At 39.7% G+C, this 26,795-nt stretch overlaps 1 protein-coding gene across 1 annotated transcript in view; it reads left to right on the top strand.

Moving 5' to 3' along the window:
* The window catches only part of SHTN1 (shootin 1), a 95,864-nt gene extending 71,368 nt beyond the window's left edge, over positions 1-24,496 (top strand). Inside the window, exons 12-16 of the mRNA XM_056850464.1 lie at positions 2,285-2,388; positions 3,742-3,795; positions 6,111-6,231; positions 7,203-7,380; positions 24,292-24,496. Of these exons, the coding sequence (XP_056706442.1) occupies positions 2,285-2,388; positions 3,742-3,795; positions 6,111-6,231; positions 7,203-7,380; positions 24,292-24,496 (662 nt within the window). The remainder of the gene's footprint in view (positions 1-2,284; positions 2,389-3,741; positions 3,796-6,110; positions 6,232-7,202; positions 7,381-24,291) is intronic.
* The last annotated feature ends 2,299 nt before the right edge of the window (positions 24,497-26,795 follow it).

The following is a 26,795-nucleotide window of genomic DNA, read 5'->3' as shown; positions in this document are numbered from 1 at the left end:
GGGGGCTGAGAGAGTTCTGAAAGAACTGTTACTAGTCCAAGGTCACCCGGCAGGCTGCATGCGGAGGAGTGGGAAAACAAAACCGGTTCACCAGATTAGAGTCCACCGCTCATGTGGAGGAGCGGGGAATCAAACCTGGTTCTCCAGATTAGAGTCTGCTGCCCTGAACCACCACACCACACTGGCTCTCTTATACAGAGGTATTAAACAGCAATGAAGAGTAGCTATTTGGAATTTCTACAGGATTTGGAATCGTCCTGAGTAGGATTCTGTGTAGAACTGCTTAGGATTGCTAGAATAGGAACTTTTAACGCTTTGCACTGTAGTCCTCAGCATGCAGCTCTCTACTGACCCTCCTGAAAATCTTCTGCGAGAGCAGAACATGGTGGTTTGTTGTTATTGTTGTTGTTGTTTAATGTGACTGACTGTTCTTTAATGTGTAGTTTTTAACAGCTCTGACCTTCCCTAACACTCACAGTAAACGGTTTGTTGCTAAATGTTATTAAAATTGCAACAGCCGTCTTTTGCTCCAGTTATTGTATGTAGCTTCCGGCATGCTGAGGATATTCATTAAGGGCTTAAAATCCATAGTTTCTATTCTTCACAGATAAAATCGGCATTTATGTTTGAAACAGATTGTCTGTGTTGCTCACCTATTTAAAGCCAGGCTTTAATTTCCCAGGCAAACGCTTTTCTGTACATCATCAATATTCTGAAAGAGATTGAGAAGGAAAGAGAGGTTTATGGTACATCTATCTGAATAACAGGACCCAGAATTTTCTATGTCTCATATCATTTACTGCCATGCTGTAATTAAATGGCTTTATCCCTCTTTCCTTGAACATAAACATATTCTTATGAAGTTCTTTGCCTTCATTTGAGAAATGGCTTTTTAGTTTTACTTGTGATGTAGAGGTTTACTTTTTTTAAAAGGTAAAGGTAGTACCCCCTGTGGAAGCACCAGGTCGTTACTGACCCATGGGGTGACCTCACAGGCAATGAAAAATAAAAGTTGTTTCCTGTATATCAGTATGATATTTCTAGTGTGCAAGGTGAAGGATAAACTATGAGAAAATAGTTTATTTTTATCTCGGTTTATTTATCTCGGTCATTATTAATATTCATGCTCGTAACTGCTTTGTTCAGGTTAATGTTCAAATTTTGGAGGTGGAGAACTAAACCCAAGAGATAGTATTTGTTCCACAGATAACCTGTGAGTTCGTTGTTGATAGCAGGGGTTTGAAACTAGATTTACTAGGTTATAGGGATCAGGATAGCATTCCCTTTGTGGACTTAATTCATTTGTCCTCTTTCACAATTTGGTACAAGTCGACAGGACTGGCAGTGCTCCAGGCATATTCTGGGATGCATATAGGACCTTTGACACCAGCATCATATTAACATAAAGCCCACAGACCTTCCCCACATATTAGTGACACCCATCAGTACCCAATGAGTGGCTATAATTTTCCTGCCATCCCAGTCTTCCAGGCATCTCCCAGATGGTGGTAACTGTTACCTTGTGTATCTCTACATTGCTTTACTGACTACGCTATCTCTATGCGTAGGTAAGGGGGGGCTATAGGGAAGATCACATTTATCAAGGTAGGACAGAGGCAAAAGGCAGGATATAGGGGTCGGTCATAAAGCAATGGAATGCAGACAGTCTATCTCCTTTAGGAGATAAGGGGAAGCTGGAATCTCTCCGAATAGCATGTCTTCTCTTACTAGGTTAAAGGGGTTCTTTTCTGTGCAACAAGGGAACTCACTATGAATGGTTATGTAAAAACTGCTACTAGGTACATTAATGATTGAATAATTTCTCATAGTTTATCCTTCACCTCCAATAGTCACAGCCAACAGTTGAGCACTTCACCTATGCGGCACTTTGCTTTTTAACCCTTCCTCAGCATTGCAGGTGCTTCCTGCCTATGGCATCCTCAGTGGCATTTGTCCCTGGTGGGCTGGTGGCTGGAGGTTGTCACCACACAGCAGGAGGAGGGGGAATGATCATTTCCTCCTTTAAAATCTGTGATTCTGCAATCTATCCTTCATGTTCCTCTGACATTTTGCAAATCAATGCTCCGAGAAGCAAATCAAGGGGCTTTTAAATCCAGCAGTAGAGGTTATGACATGAGTAAGATGTAGTCTTCGCCCACTCCACGTTCTTTGTATTCACCGGTATTCTGGTGAAAAGCAAATTTTAAAAAGGGGCATGCTCTCTAATAATAGGAACGTTCGCTGTTGTTTTTTTAATTGACCTGAATTTGTTTGGAAACAGGAGAAATAACAGACCTGAAGAGACAAGCAGTGGAAGAAATGATGGACAGGATTAAAAAGGGGGTTCACCTTAGACCTGTTAATCAGACCAGCCGTTCTAAGAGAAAGGTTTGTCATTAGTAGCTCCTGCAATTAAACTGTGTATCGGAGGAGGGGGAATTGATTTTGTGAAGAAATTGTTGAACAGTATATTTCTCTTATTTCTGGGGCCTATCTGCCACGTCCTTCTATGCTAGAGAGGCCCTGAAGGCCTTTAAGGGTAATAACTTGTTTTGAGACAGAATCCTTTGTGTTTGACTATTGAGAACCATCATTGGCATCCAGGCAAAGATTCCCTCTAGAGCTGCTCTTCCACCACCTGGACCCAAACAGTCAAATCCCAAGGCATGATCAGCTCCCTTGGTCCCTGGAATCTCCACCCCCATGGCAGTCAAAAAACTATCTTTATACTAAAAGTGACCACTACCATAGTTTAAAGAGGCTATTTGACGGTCTGACAAAGGCAACCTTTGGCCTCTGCCATTTGTAGCCATCTAGGCTTGCTGAAAATAATAGTGTGTGCATGTGTGGGAGAATTGTCTCAAGTATCTCTCAGGACTGTCCCATTTGTAGTGCACGAGAACTAGCACCAACAGAAAGCAGCACCTATAAATGAAACAAGGGCTGGCTAGGAAAAAGCCTTTGATTATGTGAAGCTGTGAAGGAGGAAGTAGCCTGCTATGCATTCTTGCCTCCCCACCCTAATTAAAATCTATGAACAGATCATCAGGATTTGACATGTTGTGTGGACTTAAAGCTAACTATATGTTACATTGAGATTGTAGTTGCATCTCCTAACATTCCGATGCACTCCCCCCCACCCCCCCAGTAGATGGAGTCATACTACATGGAGAGTAAGGGCTAACTCTTTTTATTCTTCCCTCCCTTCTTGCCCTAGACCCTTTCTTTGTTTTTTAGTCCCCCAAATAGCTTTATGCTGTTAAGATTCATTCCATTTGTATTACTCCAATCCAATCTGTCACTGAGTACTTTGAAAGAAAGTCGTTTCCAAGATTTTGGTATGGTCTACACAGGAACCAGAATGAGGTACTAACAAGGCAGCAGAGTGTTGGGGCAGGGAGGGGGCAGTCAAGTGGACTGTACCAGTTGTTACTACAAGTGAAGGATTACATTTTTCAAAGTTTCCTTACATTAATAAATTTGCTACCGGTTAAGTGGAAAACTGGGACAGAAAGCAGATAATAGAACCTTTTATATAGGGGGAGCATTAAAAATGTGGTATAGCCCACTCCACCACCTTATCTTGCCATGTGTGTAGATCAGGGCTTTGTAGTGAAATGCCACTGCTGGTAATTTTCCACCAGAATGTGATTTCCTACTCACATGCTTTTAAATACTTTGTTCAGTGTCTGCAAAAAATAATAATATCAAAATAAATGTTTGTTTGTTTTTTAATGACAGCCAGAAGTTCCCAAGGCCTCTGAGAGTGCAATGAAAGAGCTAAAGGGAATTCTGGTAAGAAAAAAAAAGTTATTTTCTTTGCATATTTGGTGACAATGTTGCCCTGCGGGAAAGAGGATGGATAGATTTAGGCAGCCATTCAAAGTCAATGAATAAGTTCCACTGTGGTATATTAGATTAGAATGTCAGACTAAAATCTGGGAGAGCAGGTTCAAAGCCCTAGTAAACCAGAAAGCTTACTCAGTAGGGTTGCCAGCCTCCCGGTGGTAGGTGAAGAGGTCCCGCTATTACAACTGATCTCCTGCCAACTGAGAGCAGTTCACCTGGAGAAAATGACCACTTTAGAAAGTGAACTCTATGGCATTATACCCCATTGAAGTCCCTCTCCTCCCCAAATCCTTCCCTCCTTAGGCTCTATCCTCAAAATCTTCAGGTATTTCCCAATCCAGAACAGGGAACCTTATTACACAGTAATTTTAGTCCATTCACCCTCCCTTGATCTAATCTAGCTTGCCATGTTGTTGGGAGGACAGTGTAGAGCGAAGAGCAATATACAGCACCTTGAGTTCCAAAAATGCTAGATAGACCAAAAGCTTTTATTTCCTATGCTCTGTACTTTAAGATTACCATCTCTGGCTTGGGAAATTCCTGGAGGTTTGGTGGGGGGGGGGCTGTACTTGGGAGGCAGAATTTGGGGAGGAGAGGGAGCTCAGCAGGAATGGCATGCCATAGAATCTGCCCTCTAAAGCTGCCACTTCCTGTGGGGAATTCTCTTTACAGTCTGGAGATCAGTTGTAATTCCAGAAGAACTCTAGGCTCCACCTGGAGGTTAATAACCCTACGGTACTTGGATTGAATAAGAATCAGAACAGGTCCTAAATACCTACCACAATAAGAGCTAACTTGCTCTTTATAATTCTTTTGACTATTAGAATTAAAAGAAGCACTTTATAAAACCAGCTTCTAATGTAGTCTCAAGACTAGTCATTAACACAGTGAGAAGGGAGAAGTAGGATTGGGAGGCGTAAAACTAAATGCTTATATGCATATTGTTACTGTGCTAATTATGCATTTCTTGTAGACCTCCATATAATTGTTGTAAACAAAGTGATATTAATTTGTTCCATTTCACGCTTGATATAAAACAGCTTACTCTATTTGCTCTACTACCAGATCTGTAGCGAAAGGAGTTCCTTGTTAATAATATACACACTTGGTTAAATTCAGAATATTAACAAAATGCTGGATTGAACATAATTGAAGGAAACATCCAAAATTAAGTGCTGTTTTGTTGGAGTCTCGAAAGATGTGCCAATTTTAGGAATTACATGCTGCATTTTCTGTTTTTTCCCCAACAGTGTTGAAGTGTGTAATCCTAGGAAGCGCAATATGTACACACTCTCCATCCTCATGCTAGGTCTGTGGGAAATAGGGTGAAATCTTCTGATAGCCTATAGGGCTTGAAGGATCTGCGAAACCTCACAGTCACCATATAATGTTCCAGAGGCCTTAAGAAGCCCAAGTTGGAGGGAATTTCTGGCAATTCCTAAAGCTACCCTACATCACTTCTGGGTTTTCCTGAGAAGTGACATAAAGTGCACAGGATGTTGCTGCCACTCTTCCCCATGTCTGTGTCCCCAAACCTCCTGCCAGTAGCAATGCTTGGCAACCCTACCGCTGCCCATCCCAGGCAATCAGATTGCAGAAATAGTAATGTATCTGCTAAGATCAGCCTGGGCTAGTGGATGTCTGGCTAGATGGAAGGTGTACAGAATTTCCTTTTACCCTTCCATGGCCCTTTACAGCTATGTGGATGGTGCCGAGGTAGAAGGAAGAACTTGTACAGCAGAACTTGAATTATTCTAGAGTCTGCATTTTTCCACAGTCTGCCTTCCACATGCTTGAACAATGGACTGAACCGTGCCCTGTATAAGTAATGGGTATAACATTGCTTGTTTTCTCTCTTTAATCCACTTTTGGCTTGAATCCCAAAATACCTGAAATGAAATTAAAGAGAAAGTCTGATGTTATGTATCATTCAAAAAGAACGCATGGGTTAAACGTCATCTCTCACACAAAAACAGAACATAGGTGATTAGAATAGGTTTGGGGTTGAAATTAAAACTCTGTAAAATAGGTTAAGTTAACATATTCTTATGTTGATTGCCAGGTTGATATTACTGCATGGACAAACACTGTTTTCTGTGAATCATTCTTTAATATTGGTACTTCTTTGTTTGCCTTACCAACCTTCTAGAATTGCTGTATGATATGCGTTACATGCAGTAGGGTGAATCTTGCTTTCTTGATCACAGCAACTGTTCTTGGCTGTTGCATTACTGACATTTCATTAATATGTTTTGCTTTAGGAAACACTGAATACATCTGCAAGTTCAAGAAGCCTGAAATCCCTTGACACAGAAAGCAATGAAACAGAGTTAGAAAGAATCTTGAGGCTCAGAAAAGAGACGACTGAGCAAGACAGCAGCAGTAAGTTGCAGTGATCATTTTAAGATCCGACAATTGAGTTGTATCCGCAAAGCTGTTTCAGAAGTCTAATAGCCTTCTCTTTGAAATATTTAGCCTTTCAGGCCTGATTAATCAGGCATACTTTGATTGCTTTCCCAGCTGATCCATGTTTTTATAATAGCTATTCTCTAACATTATCAGTGTTATTAAATGAAGTCTTTCTTGGCAACCTTCTGCTCTGGAGTTTAAACACCAACACTGAAGCCATTGTTACCCTTTCAAACCAATACACTTTTTCTCTAAGATGTTTTCTTATCAGATGAGGATCAAGGGTGCAAGAACAACTAGGTATCATATAAGCGGTGTGTAAATGGTCCTGTTGAAAATCAAACAGATGATTCTAACTATTAGATTAATAGGTTTTTGTTTATTGTTCCTATAGGAACAAAACACCCAATTTCCATACTGAGCACTTCCACATAGTTCAAGTAAGAACATTGAGCTAGATTTCACAGTACTCTTACTAAAGCATGTACCCTTCAGCACGATCCATATAGGGTGTCAGTACAACTTTCAACAGATATCCATGCTTGGGTATAATGTTCAGAAAGTCATAGGGTCAGATTATGTGTTATCTCAGATAAAATCTGTGAATTAACCATACAGTCTGGGCCAATGAGCAGGTTTTAATCTATGTGACTTTTCTGACATTACACCCACAAGTGGAGATCCACTAGCATCAGAGGAAGAACAGGCAAACCAGCTTCAGTGCTCTCCTCATCACATGTAGAGGAGCAATCCAGGTACAAGTGTTGTCCCAACTGGGTCCTTGAAAGATAAGTGAAGGGGAATGCATAAATGACATGTTCTTAAAATTAAAAACCTTTTACATAGCAAAGGAATCAGTCAGCACACCTTTGTGATAAATCGGTATGAATTAGCATAATGCTGCTCACATAAATAATAAAAACACTCCATTCTTCTGGCTGAAGGTCCAACTGGAATCTTGGCTGCTTGTGAATCCAAATCCATGCCAGTGTTGGGTTCTATTGGAACACAGTGTGCATTGAACAAGGAAATTCTGGAGACAGAATTCAGACACAAGCCTTCAGAGTCAAAGGATGGACATCATAAAATGGTTGAAGGTACAAGTACCAAAGTTACTGCACAGTAAGTGTTTCTTGATATCTACTCATACCAGGAGCACTATAGCAGTTAAACTGTTTTATTTGTAACAGTCAAAATACACTGAGTCCTCATTAGCTCCACAGAGGGCAATGGAAAGTCTCAACTGTGATTGTAGCAATGGGAAACCACAACTTTCATGTGAACACTTATCTTTACACAATGGCCAGTTTGGTATTTCTTAGAAGATTGGTGCCTTTTGCTGGTGGGAAAGTTGGGAAAAAATTGGCATGGTTAGCCTCTTCATGTGTCTGCATGGTATGGAGCATTGCCAGAATGACACTGAATACATGTTTCACCATTATTCTTATCATCTTATATCATATTATCATTTCACTTGACAGATGTGTTTGTTTCATGGTCTCTAGAATTTATTTGCCATCGTGAATGTATAAGTTATGAAGAGGTATGATGTATCTGTAAACATTCAGTGGAGACACATAAGGTACCATAGCCTGATGTGGCTCTCTGACGTGTCCACTGAATGTTCCTTTGTGCTTATAGATACATGCTTCACACTTTAGTGTGGTTGCACCTTGCATGAATTATCTTGTTGAGGCAGGTTGAGTTTTGCTTGTCTTTCCTGACTCAAGTTTCATAACTGTTTTTAAGTGCAGCTGTCTAAAAGTAAATACATTGGTGGACTTTAGGGTGAGCAAATAAGAATAAAATTAGAGCCAGCGTGGTGTAGTGGTTAAGAGCAGTGGTTTGGAGTGGTGGACTCTGATCTGGAGAACCAGGTTTGATTCCCCGCTCCTCCACATGAGCGGCCGACGCTAATCTGGTGAACTGGATTTGTTTCCCCACTCTTACACACGAAGCCAGCTGGGTGACCTTGGGCCAGTCACACTCTCAGCCCCACATACCTCACAGAGTGTCTGTTGTGGGGAGGGGAAGGGAAGGTGATTGTAAGCCGGTTTGATTCTGCCTTAAGTGGTGGAGAAAGTCTACATATAAAAACCAACTCTTCTTATATTAAACCATATGTGTACAGACAGAAGTAGGGACCAACAAGCATTCACTGAGGAGGAGAAATCCCCCCGCTGGCCCAACTCCCCCCCCACCCCGGTTCCATTCCCTGCTGCCACTTACTCTGTTTCTCTCATCCTGTCCCCTTTGCTTCCAGTCCCCACATACTTTCTCCTCCTTGTAGTGCTGGTGACTGGCACCACTGCTAAAACATTGGGTACCATTTTGGGCAGGTACAGAATCCTAAAATGCCCCCCAAACTCCATTTTTCTTAATATTTGATCATGAACAGACATTGTTCTTCATGTTTCTTTCCCCCCCCCACACACACACACACTTTTTTAAACAAATTGGGTGGTTTCCCTGGATTTGCAGCTCAATAAAATTGTTTGTGTGTGTGCGTGAGAGAGTAGTTCTTAGGTAACTGAGAGCTTAAATGTATGTGCTAGGAAGTGTGATAAATTCTAAAGGCTTGACATTATGTTAGGAGCTCCATGTAAAGACCTCTATCTTTAAACTGAAAGTAGCAGTTTCAGGAGGGATGCCCTATTCAAATTGAGGACAGAACTGGGGGAGTAATTGTTTCCCTGTATATTGCCCCCAGCTTAAAAAAAAAAATTCTACAGGCCAAATAGCAGCCCTAGAGGAAATACTGAGAGATCACAGAAATGATCAATTTTCATTGGGAAATTTTGATTGGGAAATTTTGATTAGGAAAATGGCCCACAGGGGAAGGGTTAATTACTAGGGTTGTCAGGTCCCTCTTCGCCACCGGCAGGAGGATTTTGGGAGGGAGCCTGAGGAGGGCAGGGTTTGGAGAGGGGAGGGGCTTCAATGCCATAGAGTCCAATTGCCAATGTGGCCATTTTCTCCAGGTGAACTGATCTCTGTCAGCTGGAGATAAGTTGTAATAGCAGGAGATCTCCAGCTAGTACCTGGAGGTCAACAAAAATATCTCTGTACTGTTACCATAGGTTAGGAAATTAGTACAAGAATATCCTGGAATATTACATCTAATTTGGCCATTGTTCATTTAGCAACAAGTGGACTGAAGCACTCCCCTATCTGTACTGTGAATATTGAAAATATGGGGGGGGGAATCATTTTCTGGACAGAAGCACCACTTCTGGATGTATCCTGAATTTCCATTCAGCTTGGTTGACCTCAGCCCCTTGGCTTTGCTAATTTTAAAGATTTGAAACCAGAAAAAAATAATTTGTTAAATTATCAGATGAATAATATATCAGTGAGAGCCAGTGTGGTATAGTGGTTAAAGTGTCGGACTAAGCTCTGGGAAACCCAGGTTCATATCCCCACTTCGCCAGCGGAACTTGCTGGGTGACCTTGGGCCAGTCACATACTCTCAGCTTCAACCCTGGTGAGTATTTGGATGGGAGACCTCCAAGGAATACTAGGAGCGTGACCTGGAGGCAGGCAATGGCAAACCACCTCTAAACGTCTCTTGCCTTGAAAACCCTATGGGGTCGCCATAAGTCAGCTATGACTTAATGTCATTTTTTTTTGTATTGAATTTTTCACATTCCCAATATATTTCATGTTGGGAAAGATCGAAGCTTACTTAAAAAGCAAAATGATAGCTGCTGCTCTTAGAATACTAGAATATTCCTGAACTGCAACTTATCTAACTCAAATGATAGAATTTTTCTAGTGTAAATAAGATATTAACTGAAAATATATGTAATCAGTGGCAAAGCATCCCCCAGGACAAATGTACATTCTCCCTCCCCCCCACCCCCTGGGCTAACAGGCAGCTACTGGAAGGAACTTTTTAATCAGCAGAAAACAAAATTTTGAATCGGCTGAAGTTGTTGAGATTTAATACTTTAAAGCATTAGTCAGTTGGGCTGAATAAATCCTCAGTTCGGTTTGCTAAAGTATTACATGATGGACTGTGCCTTTTCTTTCACCGTGCCTTTTAATCACCAGAGTTAATCCTGCTTCAGATGGATCCGGTTGAGGATCAGTTTGTTTTATAACAATTCTCAAGCTTTTTAAAAACTACCCTAAACCTTTCGTTCAGTTCTCTTTCCAGGATGTCAGGCAGTTTATCACTTAAAGAAAAAAGGAAATAAGTGAGACAAATCAGATCAGCAAAATGTTATAATCATGGTTAATTAAACCTCTGATTTCCTGTTCCATCAGGGGAAAAAGGAACACCTATTCTCAAAGACCTGCATCTCATAGTTCAAAGGGGTAAATCTTAACAAATGAAGTGGAAATTCAATTCACATCTATTTTTTGTGGGCTGCTTTATTCTCTTACTGGCGCTTTAATCATCTGTAGAAAAGTAATAGACTGATTTCCTCTCTCTTTCACCTTTATATTTTTATTTAATTTTGTTGCACGTGTTTTTTCAAAGGACAGATCCCTGTCTAATCACACTTTGTTTGCTCCCTCATACTTACACATTCACACATCCTTGACAAAAGATTGTCTATACTTTTCTGTTTTCTAATTAAATTTCTTTAATTTGACATCATTATTGTTGCTTTGTTTTTTGATCCACTAGCAAGATGCAAAGGCAGTTTAGTTCAGAGACTAGTTGTTTCCTGTGAAATGTAGCATTGTTTTTCTGTGGATTCCCCTCTCTTTTAATGGCTAATGTTAATCAGAAGATTCTGCTATCCTTGCTACCTTTTTTTGTCTACCTTTTATTCTAGTAAACTAAGTGGAAATTGCATTTGCAAGGAAGGAAATGGAATAATTGCAGGCCCAAGGTCTCCTAGAATGCGTGGCGAATTGACCGTGAAAAGGATCTCGTGTTGACAGTCACAGTTGTTAGGGGCTATAAAAGCATATTTGAAGCTCCATTTATTTTGCAGCTTGCCAATTCAATCATGACCAAAAACGCATCTTTTGATTTTAAACGATCTGCTTACAAAATTAAAACACATATCATGATACATATTCTTAGAAGTAGGGCTCAGCTGTTGTTGTATGCCGTAACCTACCCATTATAACAGGGCAGGGTCTTTCCAAGGTAGGGTTGAGCCTCTGCTTATTGTGCAGCAATTTCATATGAAACATAGCAGGAAAATTATTTGTGGCAGGGATGCTGTGGATTGGGCTCTTTGGCCAGGATAATTCAAACTACCTGTCACAACTACCATACCATGGAGTTATACCTCAGAGAGGGCTACAGTGGGAACCATAGCTGAATGTCATAATATACATTTTGTATGTAGAACTCCCCAGGTTTTATCCCTGGCATCTCTAATTAAAGGATCTCAGGGACCAGGGAACTTCTTTGTCTGAGACTGTTGTTTACCAGGAATAATTAGAAGGTACTAAATCAGATGAACTAGACAAACGTTATGTATTGTGTACCTCATATCTTAAAGGTGACTCTGTCAAATCCTATGTGCAGCTTGGAATGCCAGACTGCCTCAGGTTATAACCATGGTTACTCTCTTGTGTCTTCTTACCTCACATCACACAAAGCATCAGTTCTCTGGGCTACCAGTGAACTTTGATGGCTGAAGTAGGTTAGGACAGCAGTTCCCAAACTGTGCTCCACAGAGCACCTGGTGCTCTGCAAAACATCTCCTAGTGCCCGATGAAGAGATTGGAAAGAAAAATACTACTGTCATTTGGTTTAGTATATAGGTGCTAGGTGAAAGTTAGTGCTCTGTGACGAATTCCTCTCCTGAAAAGTGCTCCATGACTCAAAACGTTTGGGAACCACTGGGTTAGGATATGTCCAGGGTTACACCAGTGGACTGCTCACAGCAAATCAGACAGGATGCAGCCTAGACAGGATGCAGACCTATAAGACATGGCAGTCAAAAAAGCAAAGAAGGCTTTCTTTTGCCTCCACTGCTTCAATTGAGTGTCAGCTACCAGTGAGTTTTAAAGTTATCCAGGGCCTTTTGGACCCAAAAGAGAAAGGAAAAAGCACTGAGAGCCCTCTGCTAAACTTGCAGGATTCTTTGCCAATAAAATTGCTCGTATTCATTCCAGATGCAGGTCCTGAGGAGAGCACTCACTTGTTTTTTTATGGATCATTTCAGATTGCTCGCCCTGACTCAAGGAGATGAGGTTCTTGGGACTGTGAAAACCACCACCTGCAGAGTTGCCTTTATTTCTCTTGGTTAAAAAAAACGAGCTGCCAGGGGAAAATATAATTCCATTGTCTGAAACTTAATAATTTTCTGCTTCAAGGCCATCTCTCCAAAGAATTATAAGGCAATTATGAGTTCTCTGCAGAAAACAAGTCTTTGCTTGTTAAGGATAATTTGGCAAACTTTAGACCAATGTCCATTTTGCCATTTCTGGTTAACGTGATTGATCAGGTGGCAGCAGAACAACCTGAATGATGCTTCCCTTGATCCTTTTCCATCTGGCTTCCAGCCTGATTATGGGACAGAGACTGCTTTAATAGGACTGGTAAATGATCTTCAGTTGCAAACAGAGGTATCACAACTGATTTTCATACATCTCTTTGACCCAATGGACCATGCTAAGCTCCTAGCATGTCGGAGCATTGCTTTGGTGTGACTGGCACAGCCCTCCATTGGTTTCAGTCTTTTCCATCAGATTGACAGTAGAGAATTTCCTTTGGAGAGGTCGGTGCCTTGGGAAATTACCTGTGGAACTTTAGTCTGGTGCTCTCACTGATGCCATATGTAAGTAACAGATAAGCAAAACCTTACACCAGACAGATAGCAGAACCACCATGAGAAAACTTGAGTCAGGCTTTCTCATATGAAGAATGCATGGCTGTGTCTAATCATGATTCAGTTCTAATTTAGTGTGACTGAAATGCACAAAGCCAAACAGAATCTGTCAGGTTTATTTGCAGCCTTGTGCTCATTTATGTGTGCTTAAGCCTAAAAAGAGCAGCGAGATTAATATATATAACAGCAATGATCTATAGCATGGAGCTGATGAAAGAGCATTTTTCAAATGCAAGTAGACTGCCGTAGAGTTAAATATTAGCAACTTGTTACTAGTTCCCTGGTGGGAAGGACAAGATGCCGTGGGTTAAAGTAGAACCAAATTTAGTTTACCCTATAGGAAATAGTGTAAAAGAAGTGATGTACTTGACCAGGTTATCCCAGGAAATTATGAAATGTTCTCCCATGTATTTTAAAAGACAACTAGTACATGGCTATCATCAGATTCCTTCAAGGTCTTTTGGGGATGGTGACATTTTGGAAAAGTACTGTCAGAAGACCTATGCAAAGTAAGGTGATACATTTTTATCAAACCAGACTCTGTTACAGGAAAGTAATATAAGGGGGGACCCTGCTTTTGGGCAGAACAGAAAGCAGCATGAAAAGATACTGTCGTGAAATAGGCTTAATGCTTGGTCTTCATCTATTACTAAACAGAAGCAAGGAGGAATTGTTCTTGCTCAGCCCCAGGTGAAAACTAAACGCAGCGATTAATTCAACTTCCTCCTTAACGGAACTGGTGAGACAGAAACCGTATGCTCCTTTGTCAGCAACAGGTGTGAATAAACGGTTTACTGTGTCTGCTCTCTGTTCTCTCCAAGACCAATTGATTTATCTTCCTTCTTGTTGTTGCTTTTTATTATATCTCTAAGCATATGGCAAGGGTCATAACCCTTTTCATTGTTTTGGTGGCCCCTGATTACGTTTGGTTCTGAGCAATAAGTGCAACAATTAAAATATAATTATCTTGCTGACTGATGATGTACCAATAGACCTAATCTCCAATGGTGTGTGTGTGTGTGTATGTAAAGGGGTTCCTTCGTCCATTACTACCCACACAAATTCTGAACTATGTGCTAGGTAGTTTATATTTTTATGTTTTGAGCTATTGTCTAAGGTAAGTGAGGCCCACTTCTTTTTTTTTTACAGAGCAGCCATCATCAGAATATGTAGTGCCACTCTCTATGTAATACTTCTACTTTGTGTGTAAAGATTCCATGTTGTATGGATATATAAATCTACTGACATAGGAGATCACTTTGTGATTCTGTCAAAGTGGGCTTTATATACAAATGTCTGTGGGACTTAATTGAGTGAATGTATTGGTCTTCTAGGTATCATAAAGGCTGTAGAGATCTTTACCGCAGACAGGGTTGCCAGCTCCAGACTGGGAAATACCTGGAGATTCTGGGGGTGGAGCCTGAGGAGGGCAGGGTTTGAAGAGGGGAGGGACTTCAAAGGGGTATAATGCTATAGAGCCCACTTTCAAAAGGCCGTTTTCTCCAGGTGAACTGATCTCTGTCACCTGGAGGTCAGTTGTAATAGCGGGAGATCTCTAGCTACCACCTGGAGGCTGGCAACCCTAACTGCAGACCATTTCTGGCACTATATGTGTTTTGAAGATAAATGTAGAGAAAGAGCTGGAAAAGAGCCAGAGATGGATTTTAACCAGAATGGTCAGATGTGAGCATGAGACTTGCATTTTCCAAAGCTCTTAAGGATTCACCCATCTCTTACTTGTGTTGACTGGTCCACCAAGATAAACATTTTCATTCCTTTTATGGACTTTTCCTGCACCTGCTCTTCAAATAACGTGTAGGAAAGCTAATATCAAGAAGGTACCCTTAGTGTGAATAGATCCATGCAGATTCTAGAGTTCTTCTGAAACGTTATTTATTTCATTCTTACCCCACCTTTTCCCCGAATGGGGACCCAAAGCAGCTTACATTGTTTTCAACCCTTCAATTTTTTCCTTACAACAACCTTGTGAGGTAGGTTAGGCTGAGAGTGCGTAACTGGCCCAAAGTTACCAAGCAAGGTTACATGGCAGAGTGGACACTGGAATCTGGATCTCCCAGATGTCAATCTGCCACTTTCACCACTCAGATTTTGGAGCATTTTGTTTAAACGTGTTGACTTTCTGACTATCATCAAAGCTTCAGTTTCTTGGACTAAAAATTCAGAAAACTGAATTCAGGAGGAGTTTAAGAAAAACACAAAACAGAGCTAGAACTTTTATCTTGGATTTATGGAAGCAGCTAATTCAGTCATCCCCCCCTCCAAATATTTAACACAGTAGGAGTCTCATTTAGCAGTTACTCTGAAGAAATGAGGTGATATTTTGTTCAGTGTGAAACTAAAGAGCGTCCCCAAGGTTCCTGGGATCTGTTCACACTGAAGGGAAAGGTGTGTCCTCTCTCTTCCTACCTTTTTGTCCTTAGTACACTAAGTACTTTGTAAACATTCGTTTTCAGGTAGTAGAGGACTCAGTTATCAGCACAAGCTACATAGAGGGTAAGGCTTAATCTGATGATTTTATACAATTAAAGGATTTTCCCTCCTTCCTTCAGCTGTAATCTTAACACTACTGAATCGTCTACTGACACTGCAGGAAACAGCTCCGCCTCAGAGAGACACAACTACAAAGGTTTTCCATGTGCAGCTTGTGCATGGACAATTAAGCTTTAACAACAATTTGGGAAGAGCAACAGGATGTTCTGGAAAATGAGAATCTCCTTCTGTTAAAAACATGCCCCATAGATGGTAAAGAAGGGTCGGGCAACTCAGAATGAATGTAACCACAGTAGACAAGTCATTTAAGGTTCGTGTGGATATGATATGGCCACTTAAGAAGACCATGCCTTAAAACTGAGATATGGCACACAGATGCCAGTGCTGACGCAATGGTACACTAGTAACCCCTTGACATTGCTGAGAGTAGACCACCTTTCAGCATGCAGGAACCATTGGCGTTACAACTCATTGTTTTGCTTCTGTACTAAGCTCCATACTCAAGAGCAGATGTCTGCTACTAGCAGGCCTGCAAGAAGTGATGACAACTTCATATGTAGATTTTAGATATCCATTTGAGTTACCCGGGAGTCTGTTCAAACATGAATATCCAGGTGGTTTGTTACCAAGAACAAGGTTTGTTAATATGACTGGAATGGAAGGCCAATTCAGATGTTATCCTCAGTGAAGGAGTGAGAGTTTGCAAGTCCCCCTGTCCTTGCTCTAGTGTTTTTTTAAAAGGAATGGAGCAGGGGTGTCTAACTCAATTGTTATGAGGGTTGGATATGACATAAATGTAGGGTTGCCAGCTCTGTGTTGGGAAATACCTGGAGATTTTGGGGGTGGAGCCTGAGGAGGGTGAGGTTTGGGGAGGGGAGGGATTTCAGTGCCATAGAGTCCAATTGCCAAAGCGGCCATTTTCTCCAGGTGAACCGATTGTTGTTAAAAAATTAACACCAATACTGCAAACACAATTGCTATGAAAAATCACTACGCGGCCAATAATCACAAAATAATCAAAGAATGTCGCATTTATAACAAATAAAGAGTACTTCACAAACTGTGTGATAAGATATACAATAAGTAAGGTAGTGCAAACAAACACAGCGGGACAAGGTCTATATACAAAGAACTCCGACCGAAAAAACGGGGGAGGGAAAAAACAGTCCAAGCACACAGGGCTAACTAGCCTCCAATGGCAACTATTCTTGTGCAATATACAAAGTTCGGTCCAATGACCAATCCCGAGGCATGCGTGGGCGCTCAGACGTGGCAGTGATGCCAGAATGAAGCGGGAACACCTTCCGGATGAGCCAATTAATATTGGCTTCTTCAGCATGTAAAATGAAAGATTTAAAAAACTATAACAGCTTAGGCATTCAGGTCCCTTCTTTTTGCTGAAAATTTCTAGCTAACAACATGCACAAAATTAAACAGACTCAAGAAATTATGCACAACTTAACAAACAATTTAAACGCAACTTAGCTAACAGGATGTCACTAGCACTATTTTCAAAATATATGTTACCGATATTGGGTGGATTTATCAGGCCTCAAAATAACCAGGCTGTAATAGCTCAAACACTTGATATCGTCTGTGGTCTCCAAATGGTTTGAAAGGGAAGCTGACAGAACCTGAGATAAAAACAAAATCGACTGCAGCTGTAGCAGGTAACTGTGGCAGATTTAAAAGTACAGTATCAAATTGTGACCAGATGTCAAATGAAGAAGCGAATTCAAATGAAGCAGGAAAGATCTGCTTCTGTGTTCAGACCATTGAGCATAAGCGTCCCGAACAGATGAATAAACATACTCTTTCTGGAGTAAAATTTTTTGTGCATCATTGTTATTATATAAATGGTCTTTATAGACCCAGATCACAAAGAAACGCAGATCATTTTCATTATGCTTTTCCCCCCATGAAATGGCTAACGAGGGGAGCCTCTAGTGTTCTGGACCTGATCCGGGACCTGTGTTCACCAATCCTGAGTTTTACAGGACTGTTCTTGCCCATCAAAGAATTTAGCTCCCAAACAGGATTTCAATTTAAACTGACTCGTTTTTCGAACTGTACTACCTCCAGAGTTGTTTACCTCATTACCTGTTCGTGTTCTTTGTTATACGTGGGCTGTACCATGAGACCTGTAAAACTCAGGATTCTGGCTTCACTGCCATGTCTGAGTGCCCACGCATGCCTCGGGATCGGTCATTGAACCGATCTTTGTATATTGCACAAGAATAGTTGCCATTGGAGGCTAGTTAGCCCTGTGTGCTTGGACTGATTTTTCGGTCGGAGTTCTTTGTATATAGACCTTGTCCCACTGTGTTTGTTTGCACTACCTTACTTATTGTATATCTTATCACACTGTTTGTGAAGTACTCTTTGTTTGTTTGTTATAAGTGCAACATTGTTTGATTATTTTGTGATTATTGGCTGTGTACTGATTTTTCATAGCAACCACCTGGAGGCTGGCAACCCTATATAAATGTCACTTGGTCGGGCTGGGCCATGTCCTGCCAGCCCAGATCAAGGAGGGGGGGTGCTACCTTGGCTGGCTCATGGGCTGGATAAGAGCTCTCAAGGCCCGGGGGCCAGATCCAGCCCCTTATGTTTGGCTCCAAAAAACCTTTAGAGGTAATAGCAGCTGGAGAAATCTGCAGCCAGTAGCTGCTGCCCATGCTAGCCCCTACCTTTTTTCTCAGCTCCAAAACAAGCCAATTCAAATAAATTATGTGTGAATCAGCCCTCAGAAAGGAAATAAAAAGCCATGCAAATGGAGTTTTGTGGAATGCTGAGTAAGCTTATGGGATGCAGAGGGAACAAAGCTAGAAAGCCTGTAAAGATACTGTGGCAGTTGTCAGACTTATGAAGTGTGTCTGATTCCAGAATATAGAATCAATCTTAACCTAGAGCAACCTGCATACATGATAGATTCAAGTCCAGGTGCAGGGCAAGATGGCTGCTCACCTGTAACTATCTGCATTCATGTTGCATCTGTGTTTTGAAAGGCCAAAATGCTGCCACTGATGGCTGAACACTATATTGTCTTCTATACCCTATTGTTTAAAGAGAGATTTCTTCTTTTATTAGATCCTTTGAAGATACAATGAAAGAATGCTTAAACACATCCAAACCACTTCATAAATTTTCAAAAGTGTAAATTAATGTTAATTCCCAGTAAGCAATGGCATAAATCAGTGATAATTTCTTTTGGTTTTCCAATCATTTCAAGTTCACTTACTATTCTGTAGTTCCTTGTGTAGGATTGTGATTGAATAAGGATGCAATACAGCACCATTAAATCAATTGGAGAATATCCATTAATTTGTTAGCTGATGTCGAATTTGGATTTATGTATAAACTGTATTTTGCATTTTTTTTCCGTTTGTATTACTTATGCAGATTATAAAGCCTTTTCTTTAGCAAAACTGGCACATACTGTAAAGAATTACTTCATTATTTTAGAAGTTTTATTTTAAAATTGTAGTCAAGCAAATACTGCATTAAAATTAAGAAGACTTTAACTGTTTGGTTGGATCCAGAGTCATCATTCTGCTTAAAAGAAATCTTCTCCTAATAAAAGAAATATTTCACACGCAGTAGTATTCTTCCATGAGCAGAAGATTCACCTGTGAGTAGAAGACTACTGTTGGATCCAACTTTTAGTATTAACATTTTAGTGTAAAGTCCAACAACCCTTTCTGTCCCTTCTTTTTTCTTGTTGGGTTAGTGCTTTTCTTCAGATGAGAATCCTTGGTAGAGGAACACTTATTTTGTATTTTATTTTTTATTATTTTATTGTCACTTTCCCATTTGGCTTTTAATGTATAATAAGTGCTTATTTGTTAAACAGACGAGCGTTTTTAAAAACCTTGAACTCCAGCAATCATTATTCGAATGTGTGAGCATATATTTATTTCTATTTTATCTTGATAAATATGCCTTTTAATTTCAATACATAGGTTAATAGGATTTAGATATTTTTGAAAATGGGGGTTCAGTGCTTTTACAGATGACATTTTAAGAAACATTTGCTTTGTATTAAATAGGGATAGGTGCAACTATTAATTTGCTTATTGACTTCCAGAATAATGTGCTTAATGGGAAGCTTGTATAGTGTTAGAAGTTAACACTCTCTTCACTTATGTAACTGTCGTCAGAATTATACTTAAATGCTATCCCATACAAACTGGTTCATAGAACCTGAGTGGAGAAAATTCCTTTATAAATTGGCTGCAATTTCTTAGCGTGAAACAAAAAAGCCACTAATTTCACTGAGACTCTTCCAAGGCAAATGCGAAGGACTGAGTGCTTACCTACCATGACCTGTTCCTTGCTGAACTCATATTCATTGCAATTGAGCTTCAGTGGCAATGGCTTATGGTAGATTGTACTCATTTATATAGAATTCAAAAATCTGTTTTGCACTGTGCCAATTTTCAGCTCAGGGTACAATGTAGTAAGTCCGCAGTAAACACCCAAGACAGATTTTATGTTTTTTAACAATACTGCACTGTGAATAGCAGCAGTTGTGTAAAAAGGACTTTGGGGGGGGGGGAAGCTCCAAACGAAGCATGAGCAGCAATTTCTTGTTTTGTGATGGAGTACTGGAACATACAACATCTTAATCACTGGATTTCCCCATTAAACTGTGTTATATTGACAGATTTTAATCTTCCATCTTTCTGTCCTTGAAGGTGATAAACACGACTGCTGTATTATCCATTTTTATTGTAAATGAAACAGGCGTCACAGTATTTGGCTGTGCATCAGCCGTTGGATTGCTGCCATCCACTAATGCAGGCCCCCTGTGGAGAGTCCAGTGAAGAATTATACTTTTGATTCACCAGATTGTGTTAAATAGTCCAGCTGTTGAGATTTGAAAGATAGTTACCTCTAAAGTGAAATAAAAAGGACCTTGGCATTTATGGCTCTGACCATTTTTATAGTGTTGGGGGCAATCAGCTTTTTCAGAGGTAGCATTTTCTAAAATAACTCCCTTTTCGGTATGTCACTTACCAAGTTTCGTTCATAATCATGTTCAAAATATTTCCCCTTCCATTTTGCAGAAAATACTTAAGCCTTGAGTGGTAGGGCAGGATTTGCATAGAAGAGCACCCCACCCCCATCTCAGTGGCCTGAACACTTACTGAACTGAATTGCCAATAGGAAATGTCAGGACTCATTTCTGAACTAATTAGCTGATGATTAAGCTCCAGTGTTAGATGTTGTATTAGTGCGCATAATTTGATCTATTAATATCACAGAAAACAAACAGTAGTTTACTGTTGTAAAATATCCATTTCTTGTTGAAGAAATCTGGCCCTAGAAGATAAAATCCTACCAGTGTGACGTTTGCCGTTTCTGTGACCCAGCTTCCATTCACTAAAGCTGCAGGATTTTATTGCTTTTCTGTCAATCAAATATAAACCAATGAAATCGCACCATTTCTATTTTGCCTTGGCTTGCTGAGTAACCTTTCTTCCTGAACAATTGCCTGAGCAGGTCCCATAATAATTGGACCCATCACATCAATTTCCTTCTCCTCAAAAGATTCTACTTACTCTTTCCAATGCTTATAACTTATTGGCAGCTACAATGAGCCTTTGTATACCTACTGTAGGCAAGATTGCCAAATAATCTGTTCTTGGCTCTGCCACCAAAGTGGAGCTGCAACCCCATTTGTGGCTTAAAGATTTCTCTGCATATAGGCAGAGCCATATAGAGATAATCATAATAGAGCAGGACCATAGGATGTATACTAACGTAGAAAGAAAGCCTCCTCAATTCAGGTTAAATTTAGGAAGTTAATGCTTGGATATATGTAAAATGATGGCAATGTACAATTTGCAGTAGTTTATTAAACCATAAGGAAAAGGTTTAGCAACCATGTACAACACCAAAGTTACTCATAGCCTGAAGGCCTTTCTAAAAGGGAAGGTTTATATGTATCTCCTAAAACCAAGCAAACAGAGAGAAACACAGAGAGAGTCTGGAACAGAAGACCCGCTTTAGAGAAGAAATTATTGAGAAGGCTCTAATCCATATCCTTGCAATCATTACTATCCCCTGGCTCTGATATTTGCTTTGTTTTCTGGTGCTGGCTTCTAGAATTGGGTGTTTGCAGCATCTTTTATTATGCTGTGGATTTTTCCTGTTGTGATTTTTATGCTGTGATTTTGTTACTGATCTTATACTGTTGGGGGCAACTGAGGGCCTTCTGCCATTACTAGTTGGTGATGACTTCAAATCTAGATGGTGGAAACAGACTGAAAGGAGAGTCAAAAGCCTGGGATTCTCCATCCAGTTCCTGTTAGAGCTCAATGGTGGGAACATTTTTCTACCAATGGTGGAGTTGTAGCAAAGCAGAAAAAAATTGGAAAGATATTCACAAGGGAATTTCTAAAGTTATGGGAGTAAAAATTCCACTCAAACCGGAAATATATTTACTGGGTATCTTAGATAGGGTCCTGACCTGGATGGCCCAGGCTAGCCTGATCTCGTCAGATCTCAGAAGCTAAGCAAGGTCAGCCCTGGTTCGTATTTGGATGGGAGACCACCAAGGAATACCAGGGTTGCTGTGCAGAGGAAGGCACTGGCAAACCACCTCTGTTAGTCTCTTGCCATGAAAACCCTAAAAGGGTTTGCCGTAAGTCGGCTGCGACTTGAAGGCACTTTACACACACACACACAAACATCTTAGATAGGACAGAAAAACAGTTGGGAGATATCCTTAGATATTTGACAACAGCAGCAAGAATTGTATGGGAGAAAAAATGGAGAATAAAAGAAGTACTCACATTGCATGAATGGCATCAGAAAGATATGGAGTTGGCCAAGGTAGCCAAGTTAAGTAAATATATTGAAGATAGTTGGGTTTCTGACTTTGATATAGACTGGAAGGTATGGTCAGTATATATAAATCAATATTTTAGAGATAAAAAAATGACCTTAGGTTTTAGAATCTAAGTTTATTAAACGGTAGATTGGGATGAAAATGGCTGAATGATTGTTAAGGTAAAAATAGATTGGATCAAAGTTGTTCACAGAAGAAATAAGGTGTATAGTGGTCTGTTCTGTATGAGGAGAGTTGGAAGTCGGTTTCTGTATTGTTTTATGTCTCACTTTTTTCTTTTTGTATATTATGTTTTTGCATATTTTGTGTGTTTTGACATATTCTGTGGTATTCTGCATATTTCAATAAAAAATTATTTTAAAAAGATATACGTTGGCGCCAGCAGAATATCTGTCATTCCTGGAAATATACAAACAAAGAAGGGCTTTTTCGTTAGCCAGAAGTTCTGCCCTACCTTTGGCGATTCTAGAAGCCAGATTCAAGAGGCTATCAAGATTAGAAAGGCAGTGTCCCTGTAAATCGGGTGAAGTCAAGTCCATTGCGCATGTTTTCTTCAGATGCTCTTTCTATGAGGAAGCAAGATTTAAGCTAATTTCCCCTCTCCTTAATCTAATAAAGGACAGCTCTGAGGAAGGGAGGCTGAGGAATCTCCTATGGGAAAGGTCAGCCCAGACGATGAAACAAGTAGCTAAATTCTGTGCTACAATATGCAAGATCCGCCAGACAAAGCGGGGGCTTGGCAATCTAGCCTAAAATGTTATTATCAATTTGAGGTTTTTAGCTAATAGTAACTTGTTCATTTTATTTAAGAATTATATATCCCATAGTTTTAGATACTGTATCTTTTAATTCTATTTTGTAACTGATATGAATATTTTAATGGCTTTGCCGTATTAATGAGTCTGTCTGAAAGGTTAACAATGGGTCTGGCTAATTTTTATCCGGTAAATTATTGGTTTTATCTGTTTTTACATTGTGATATTTTTTAACAAGAGAGATCCTAATCGCTCACAGGTTGTATCTGGTCGTTTTATTCTGGCTTTTGCTGTAAATAAATTTATTCATTCATTCATTACTGATCTTATGCTGTGGTTTGTTGGCTGTGTTTTTATATTTTTGTGACATTATTTTAATTTGTGTGAGCTGCCTTACAAACCTTTAGCTGAAGTTAAGGAGTAAAAGTATTTTCAACAAATAAATAGGATCACGTGGAGAGTTTCCCTTCTCTAGCAGATTTTAAGGAATGCGGATGACAGGGTGTGAGCCTTCTAAGTTTTTTTTTTAAGTTTTCTCAAATCCAGCAAAAAAAGACATTCATTGAGGAAGCACCTGCATTTTTCTTCAATAGAGAGAAGTGGGATGAAGTGTGCCCTCCAGCACACACACAGCTTGCAAAACCAGAGTTTCTGCCATAAATCCCAGTACTAACTAACATAATACAAGGGGACAGGGATTTGAAATAGGTTAGGGATGGTTCCAAATTTCCTTTCATCTGAATCTCCCCCTCCCCCCAAAAAAATGTGTCATGTTATTTTATTAGTTCAAACCCCCAATGTGTCAATTTTTGTTTATTTTCACATTAATTGCGGCAAACCTTGATCATTGTGGTAGATATGTGTTTTGTGGTCATGCTATACTTTGTGATGGTAGCAAGCAGGGAGAACTCTGTTTTCTGAATCTAGTACTGACTTGGGCTTGCTATTTAATTTGCACACACACTGCCTGCCATGACAATTCAGGGTCATTGTGAATTATCTGTATTGTCTGTGTTGCAATGGCATTTATCCTTATGAACAGAGAATGACTGAACAATACAACAGACAAAGGGGAAGTTGGACTTCATGTTTACCTTTTGCTTTTCAGATTACCAAGCAATGTGGGGCTTTCAAACAAAGTTCCTGATGTAGAAAAGCAAGTAGAATCCATTGTGGTATTGAATCCCAAAAAAGCAAAAGAACAGATGTCTGCACATCTAGATCAAGGCAAGATGTCAGAAGAAAAAGGTCAACAGTTTCGTAAAGATGCTCGTGTTGAGAAAACAAAAGAGAGGGACAGCTCTCACTGCTAGTTGAGGTGCTAAAAGGCTTTGACTTCTGGAAGTTCTTTTCAGTGAGTGCAAGTTGCTTTGTATGTATTGGAAAGGGCAATATTTTGTACTGTCTAATGTACTTTATGATAGTTTACTGAAGTAGCCTTTTATATTCATTTTTCATTATGTGCATTAGACTGTAATTATTCACAATCCAGAGTTACAGTTTTGGACTTCTTACTGCTGTAGTCAACAGAGTTTCTTCTAAATTATTGCATTTGTTTCTTGAATTATGCAAAACATCAAACTTTATTTTGGAAATGTTGTTTTGTGTTCACATCTTCTTTAAGGCGTAATTCAAAGCCTGCTAAAAATTAATTGAAAAAAACAGATCAGGCCCTAATTGGGTAATTGGAGAAATGCTTTTGTGACCACAAATCAATCCTAGAAGACACAGGATTCAGTATGGGCAGACTTCTCTGCAAGGCTCATGAACATTTGGGCTATCTAATTAAAGAGATGTCATATAAGAAATGTTAAATCTTTAATCCTTTGCCTATGAGTAAATATTATAAATTCGAAGACAAAGCACACTTTCTTGTTTTTTAGATGATCTATGCATATGTTGTAGCAAAACACTATTGTAAAAGAAAAATGTCTTCCTGTATGTTAGAGAAGGGAATGCCTCTCAGATTAGTATAGCAATCATAAGCATTTATTACAAGCACCTATATTAAAGCTAGGTGTGGGGTTTTTTTTTAATCTGCTGCCCAATTAATTGGGGCACCTTTTATTGATTAAAGTGTTTTTAATCAGTTAGTTTAAGCAGTCAATTGACTAAGCGTTTGCAGCTCTAAGAGCTGGGTTCCTGCAGACTTTCTTTTCATTTCAAAAGGCTCAGCGTTTCCAGTAGATTGTATTGGCAAGATATTAACACAGTGGCACAATTCTGTCTAGTATAATGATTATTGCTTTTCTTACTCATCCGTGTACTTTTGAAAATTTAACAATGCAGTAACTTGCTTCATCTGAGCAGGAACTTGCTACACTCTGTTGCGATTTTCACAGGGATGTTAGACTCCTGCTTCCAAAGCCACAGAGAAAAAAGAGATCCATTCCTCTTGAAGTATACCCATTGCTTTCAGTGAATTAAACTAATTCCCAAGTATACAATAATGATAAATTAGTTAATGAGGCTTGCTTACTTGCAATTCATTTGTCCAGACTTTGTATAACCCAGTTAGTTTTTGCTCTTTTACTAATATATTTGGTACAACCCCTCAGCTACTAGCACCCTTCAATTGATAATTTGCATGGTCCCTACTAGCTTGGTGCTGATTTTGACTCCATTGCAATCACTGAATGTAGAATGGTATAACTCTGCTTAAGATGGCCCACAACCCCCTACACTGTTTTATCCATGCACAATCTGAATTCAATTTAAAAGAAAAAGCCCATTACGTAGCTGCCACTGAGACTGCCTTTACAGGGCATCTTCTTCAGGCAGAAAGATCTTAATGTGTAACAGTTCACCACAAGGGTCAGTTGGATCCACAATATTTTCTGCTAGAGCTAATCATCAGGAATATTTTGTGTTGCCATGAAGACAGTCAATATCATGAGCAGGGCCATGCAAAAAGATCACAATATGGATGTGATTCATTTTCCATATGGTTGTCATTTTATGTTAAACAAGGTTCACCCGCTCTTTCCTTAAACAGATGGATACTTGTTTAGGATAGCAAAACATTATACTTCCTGGAACACAAGGAAAAGAGTTGGTTTTTTTTCCCCCAAGTATCAGGAATGTACAAAATCTGGACTATATTATACTTTTGTGATACTAACAGGAAGTAATAAAATCTTGAGAACTGCAACTTCCAGGTAAAAAACCAAAATAATAATTACAAAGAGCAATATTGAGAGCAAAACATATTGGATCCAAAGGACCACTCTTCTCATAGAATGGATTTTTATTGCTTCCTCCTGATTTCTGTAGCTCCTTTTTAAAAGTGCCTTTTAAAAAGTATTAACAGAACGTAATGCAGTGGTGGGGAAGGGGGTGCAACTCAAGAAAATTGGTAGAAATTGTGGACCCTTCCACTCTCCTTGAAGGAGGAGAAATGCCTTCTGCTCATGTGAGAGCTACTTTGGTTCATCCCAATATGTTCAGCTCTACAACTTCTTAAACCTATATATCATGGTTGTTAAGAGGTGACCCCTATAACAGGCATCTAAAATGTGTAACAGTAGTGGACATTTTCCAGGTCTGTCAAATATTTTTAAAACCTTAACCAATTATTATAGTCCTGTAGTAGCAAAAGAAAACAAAAGTAAT

Source organism: Euleptes europaea, chromosome 5 (assembly GCF_029931775.1).
Source record: "Euleptes europaea isolate rEulEur1 chromosome 5, rEulEur1.hap1, whole genome shotgun sequence".
NCBI classification, from domain to species: domain Eukaryota; kingdom Metazoa; phylum Chordata; class Lepidosauria; order Squamata; family Sphaerodactylidae; genus Euleptes; species Euleptes europaea.
This window is presented reverse-complemented; position numbering and strand designations above follow the sequence as displayed.